The 6181-nt window shown below is 51.9% G+C and overlaps 1 protein-coding gene across 2 annotated transcripts in view; it reads left to right on the forward strand.

Moving 5' to 3' along the window:
• Usp10 (ubiquitin specific peptidase 10) overlaps window positions 1–4636 on the forward strand; it is a 41730-nt gene extending 37094 nt beyond the window's left edge. For both annotated transcript variants that reach the window (NM_001434519.1, NM_001034146.2), the window contains exons 11-14: window positions 708–873; window positions 1907–2051; window positions 3253–3318; window positions 3659–4636. In NM_001434519.1, coding sequence (NP_001421448.1) covers window positions 708–873; window positions 1907–2051; window positions 3253–3318; window positions 3659–3846 — 565 coding nt within the window. In that variant the 3' untranslated portion in view covers window positions 3847–4636. The remainder of the gene's footprint in view (window positions 1–707; window positions 874–1906; window positions 2052–3252; window positions 3319–3658) is intronic.
• The last annotated feature ends 1545 nt before the right edge of the window (window positions 4637–6181 follow it).

The raw sequence follows: 6181 nt of genomic DNA on the forward strand, positions 1-6181 counted from the left end.
CTGAAAGGGTCTCGGCTGGGTGCCTATCTGTCCCTTTAAGTTGGAGTTTCCTCCCACAGCTCTGCTTTGCTCATAAACTAGGACTCAGGCTGCTTTGTTGAGTCTCAGAACGTTCCCTGGATGAGGTTAAGTGAGAGATGAGACATACTTATGGTTTTTATTCAGAACTGAGGAAAAGAAAGATGAATTAAAAAAAGTAAGAAAACAAGGTTGAGTGCCTTAGCTGCGAGGCTGCTCACCTCTCTTCCCGGATCGCTAACGTGGTTTTTATCCTTAGCTTGTTACCCTTCCTCCTCCTGATGTTTTTATAGCAGGAGAGCAGCCTTAAAAGTCCTGCTCCCCTGGGGATCCCCCCACGTCCCCATTTCACTAGAACAGGCTGTGACACTTAGTTAAACACTCCCCATCCCACTCTGCTTGAGTTTGTTAGCTGGTGCGTGCTGTGCTCTGCTGTGCAAGTGAAGAGTTTGGAAGTCGAAGCCCCTCAGCCAAGCCGGGAGAATGTGCAGATCAATTGCTAATCACAGGGTCTGGTAGTCAGCGGAGTTATTTTTAAATTCAGGGTGGTTTTGGCTGTTCTGTTGTCCCTGGTCCTGTGATACTGAGTAAACGTACTTGAGTATTGATTCCTTCTCTGTCAGTTAATCTTAAGGGAAAATGACAGACAGTGGCCTCTTACTCTTCTGTGTTTTCCGTTGCATTTTTAGGTCTGTGGTTTACCAGCAGAGTTCCAAAGAATCTGCCACGCTGCAGCCATTTTTCACACTGCAGTTGGACATCCAGTCCGACAAGATTCGCACAGTCCAGGATGCCTTGGAAAGCTTGGTGGCAAGAGAGTCTGTCCAGGGCTACACCACCAAGACCAAGCAGGAGGTATGCTCCCGCACAGCTGACCAGGAGCCTTCTAGATGCTTGGACGCTGACTTGAGTCCGCCTCTCACGCAGTTGCTTTACTGAGAAGCCCCGGGTTGTCAGGAAGGAGCGGTTGAACCATATGGCCCCCCAGCTGCTCTGCAGCTCTGGCTCTCGTGACTGAGGGAATTATCTCCCTTCTGCCCTTGACCCTGCTCCGTGTCTCCTTTCCTCAGTCCACCTGGTGTCTGCAGCCAGCCTACCTCCAGCAGAAGAGTTAGGATGTGAAGGGAGTTCCAGGCACGTCTGTGTTGCAAAAGCATTGATCATTAGGGACAGTCAGGCGACTATTCAGTGTGATGACGAGGATAAAGTCTTGAGTGTCCCGTCCTGGACAGTTAGGAGCTGGCCTTGTTGTTGTGGAGAGGCTGTTGTCTGGCTCTCAGTGGCCTGCTCTTCTGCTCTGCGGGGAGGCCGTCTTGTCTCTCAGGTCTTTTGCAGACTGGCATTGAGGTCACAAGGCAGGATGAATGCTGGGTAGTTAGGGTGGCGCTTTTCTGAAGAGTTCGTGGTACTGGAAAGCTGTGAACAGTGGAGTGCAGAGGCTACAGGGTCAAGTAAGGAGTGAGCAACTGAAGATACATTTGGTGGAGAAAACCAAAAGAAACCCTAACACCAGGCGTAGCCGGGAACAGTTGCAGGTGGGCAGAGAGACTCATCCTGCAGCAGGGCCGTCCGCAATCTTCCGACTTACACTGCATTAAGTTTCATTGTTGGTGCTGCTTTAGGATGTTTTAAAAGATTCAGGAGCCTTGAAAGCACTAAAGGGACGCAGGCTGGTCATGCCAGCTCCAGCCGTTCTGCACTCAGCTTGTCTTTCCGGCCATTGTGTCGCCACATAGCCAAAGACTTCGCTTGGAGGCCACAGATGGGCTCCTTACAGGGGTCCATGGGGGTACAGGCATGGCTGGGGAGCTGTTGGGAGTTGCTGTGGAAGCCCACAGGGGGGCTGCTGCAGCCAGGCGGGCCTGTGACCCAGGCTACTTTGTCCCAGGTTGAAGTCAGCCGTAGAGTGACTCTGGAGAAGCTTCCCCCTGTCCTTGTGCTCCACCTGAAGCGCTTCGTCTATGAGAAGACGGGCGGATGCCAGAAGCTCGTCAAGAACATCGAGTACCCTGTGGACTTGGAGATCAGCAGAGGTAATGCCGGCCTGTGCCTGCTGCAGTCCCCACAGCCTGTCACCGCCTGGTCACCAGTTAGGACTCTTTGTTTTAGCTTTATTGACATTTGTGGGTCTCTATACTGAATGCTCGCCAAGGTGGCTTCCTTAGTTTTAACTTTGACTTAGGGATGGTTTGCCGGTATGGAGTGTGCACTGTGTGCTTGGCGGACTACAGAGGCCCAAAGGGGCGTTGGCCTTACAGGTGGCTGCCAGCTACTGTGTTGGTGCTGGGCTCAAACCCAAGTTCTCTGAAAGAGTAGCCAGTGCTCCTAACCACTGAGCCATTATATTTTGTTTTTGTTTTAAGGCAGGGTCTCGGTATGAAGTGCTGGCTGGCCTGGAGCTCTCTATATAGACCAGGCTGGCCATGCACTCTTATTACAGCGATTTGCCTGGTGCAAATACAGGAAGGAGATGTAATGTGACTGGATCAGAAAAGCAGGAGAGCAGCCGGGGCTGGCTGGGGATGCCCTCCCCCACAGCGACATGGTGCCTGTGCAGAAATGTGCTGGCTACTGCTTTCTGTGGCTTCTGTGTCGTGTCAGAGGGAGACCACATACCTGCCTGGTGCCTGCAGGGGCAGCCAGTGCTCCAGCCACTGAGGCGTCTGTCTCACTAGCTCTGACAGCCTGTTCTGAAGAGCCCTAAGAGACAGGTTGAAGGAAACCTGTTTTTTTGTTTGTTTTAAGGTTTGTTTTACGGTATGTGTGATTTGTATGTACAGGTAGGCGTGCATGCCACAGCACATGTGTGTTGTTGGCTTAGGAGGTCAGAGCTCACCTTTAATTATGTCCTGGCCTTCATGTGGAAATCAGATGGCACCTTGTAGGAGTAGGTTCTCTCTCTCCACCATGTGGGTGAACATCTTAGATTGTACGCCGGAGTGTGGCAAGGCCAGGCAGTCTACAGAACACAGAGATCTGGGAAAGAAAAAGACAGCGGTGTCTTGCTCTGATCTTGGAGAGAGATCCTCTTGGGTCTGTTCCTCCTGTCCCAGCCCTGCATACCCCGGTTCCTGTCTCCTGTGGCTGTGAGAACCTTCGGGTTCACTTCTCACACCGCTCTGGGCCATGCCTGCTGACCCTCGAAGTGGGATGGGTGTTTTTAAGGGCCCTGTCACCAACCAGTGCTGCTGTGCTGTGAAGACTTTGTTGAAGTGTTGTTATTTTGTTTTTCAGAACTGCTTTCTCCAGGCGTCAAAAATAAAAACTTTAAATGCCACAGAACCTATAGGCTGTTCGCAGGTGAGTGTGTTTGCCCTCTTCTCCCTCAAAACCACAGTGAACAGAGAGTCTAAGGTACCAGGCAAAAATGCCCTGGAACACACACCACAGACAGGGTCCAAGGAGAGCTCAGTTGTCTGTAAAGCATTTGTGCCCGTTTTTGCCTTGAGTCGTGGCTGACAGGAGAGAGTGTTGCTGTCTGTGAGCATCCGCCTGAGTCAGTGGCCTGCAGGCTCCTGTGGTGCCACCTCCCTTTGGAACAGTTGGGTGGGGGTCGGTGAGGAGGGTGTGAGGGTGGGGGTCTGAGGCAGTGGGGTGAGGGGCTGTTCTCACGGGCTGCCCGCTTGGTGCTGTCTTCCAGTGGTCTACCATCATGGCAACAGTGCTACAGGTGGCCACTACACCACGGACGTCTTCCAGATTGGGCTTAACGGCTGGCTGCGAATTGATGACCAGACGGTCAAGGTTATCAACCAGTACCAGGTGGTGAGACCAAGTGCTGACCGCACCGCCTACCTCCTGTATTACCGCCGTGTGGACCTGCTGTAGCTCTGCCCGTGTGTCCGACGCTGTCTCCCATATCTCCCAGCTCACTAACCGCCCGCCTCTCCAGTGGCTCTGTGGAGAGAGGCTCTCCCTCTGCGCCAGGGGGCTTGGATGGAAGATGTCTGGGGGGTCTGCACAGCGCAGCTCATGCTGACTCTGACTTCAGACTGGACTGTGGCTTGAGTGAGGAGACACACACGAGCCGCCGCTTCTGAAGAGCCGCTGGTTCCTGAGCCCCTGGGGAGGTGGCTCGCACTGGGTCCCAGTTTGATGCGTAGTGGAATAAGTCCCGCACCAGCAGCTCTTGTAAATTTGTGAAAATGAATTTTATCTTTCCTTAAAAAAATAATTTTTTTAATTCATCACACTTTCTTCCTTTACCCTTTAGTTTTTGATAAATGACAAAAATGAGCCAGTTATCAGAGATGAGATAGCTCTTACTTCAAAAGGAGATAAATATAAAAAAAAATATGTTGCTGGTTCCTAACAGGAAACGAATTTTAAATGATTGCAAGAGGGAAACTGCTGACATAGACATCGCGGGTCAGACATGTGGGTAGACGTCAGGCTGCAGAGGTGGCTGGCGGATTGTAACTTTATCACCGTGAACAGATTTCAAATCGCATTCATGTTCTGTGTGCACATGAACAGTGGGCAGAGGGACGGACACTTGCCGGTGTCTGCTGTGGAGTCTGCCACACCTCTGATGCCATGTCCCTGTTATACACAGTGTAGTGCTTCCTCGGAGTATAAAGTTGTCACCCGTCAATAAAGATCACAAAGTTGGTTTAAAGCTGTGTCTCTTGCTGGGTCAGCCTCAGCTCAGCCGGGACTCTGGCCGTGCTGGGTCAGTATGGCTGTTGCTGAGCTGGGGAGGGCCTGTCCCTGAGTGTTGCTTCCTCTGATCTTGCGGCTCAGGTGAGGGCCAAGTCTTACCTGAGTGTCCTGATGCCGCCTCAGCTCCTGGCAAAGATGAAGAGGCCTCTGCTGTGTGAGGGGCTCCTCAGGGCAGGGCTCACAGTGGGATGAAACCTACTCCCAAGCTCCTTCCTTTCGTGAAGGGGCTGTGTTCTACCGAAGCCCTGCCCAGCCTCCCTTCAAGATTTCTGGAAACTTCTGTGCTTTCTGGAAACCAGTTGACAGCCAGAGGGGACTCCGGCCTCGTTTCCATGTGATGTGGCTGGAATGAACCAAAGCACACCCATCCCACAACTGGGGCTCACCCAGTCTGCAGTACGCCCCGAAAGCCATCACAAGAGGCCAACGCATGCCTTCCAAGTGAGCGTCCTGTTTGTGTGCAGGGGTGTCTCCCCCAGGTACCGTTGTAGTCTGTGTTCTCCTGAGAAATGATGGCAATGCTGGAGCTCCTTCTGAAGACCTGTGAACAGCCCTGAATGGAGTCCAGTGCCGTACACCGGCACTGTCAGCTAGCGGCATTTGCTGCTCCTCTATGGCTGTCCTTTACGTGGTGTGCCTGGACTTTTGACTTTGGCCACTTTGCCGCCAGCACAGGATACTGCTCCTTTTCCTGTGGCATTGGAGGGCAGAGTGCTTAATTTACCCTTTCCTGATTGGGCTCAGATACTGTTTAGACAAGAGATCCTGTGTGCTGGGGAGTTACCCTCCTGAGGCAGTATGAACTTTAGTTTTCTCTTACAAGGCCGCACATTCCTTTTAGACCCTCCTTTAGCCATTAGCTTAACCCTAATGGCTCCTCTGGGACCCAATTTAGCTTCCTGGGATTTAAGGTTATGTTGCACCTCACTGGAGAGAGATGAGCATAGACAGTGGACTCTGTGTGGCTTAACGCAAGAGTCTTTACTTTTTTTTTTTTTTTTCCGGAGCTGGGGACCGAACCCAGGGCCTTGCGCTTCCTAGGTAAGCGCTCTAACCACTGAGCCAAATCCCCAGCCCCGAGTCTTTACATTTTTATGCCTATCAATGCTTAAAATTTATACCACATTCATACCTGGGAAGAGTGTATTTCAGAAGACCTAATCAGATCCCCTGGAACTGGAGTGACAGATAGATATAAGCTACCGTGTGGATGCTGGGAACTGAACCCAGACCCTGTACAAGAAGTAAAGTCTCCTTACCGAGCCGTCTCTCCAGCCCCGAGACGATTTTTGATAGCATCTCATCTCAGTTCCGTGTTGTCTGGGCTGTGTCAGTACACTGGCGCAGACAGGTGAGTAGAGCTGGGGTGGATGAGACACGCTAGCCCAGAACCAAGGATTGTCAGCGGTCTCTCCGAGGCACAGGCCTCCTGTGACGTTTACTCTGGAGTCTAATCCTACCACAGTGTTCGGCTCCTGCATACCCAGAACTTCCCTACGAC

This window comes from Rattus norvegicus, chromosome 19 (genome assembly GCF_021556685.1).
Source record: "Rattus norvegicus strain SHRSP/BbbUtx chromosome 19, alternate assembly SHRSP_T2T, whole genome shotgun sequence".
In the NCBI taxonomy this organism is placed as follows: Eukaryota; Metazoa; Chordata; class Mammalia; order Rodentia; family Muridae; genus Rattus; species Rattus norvegicus.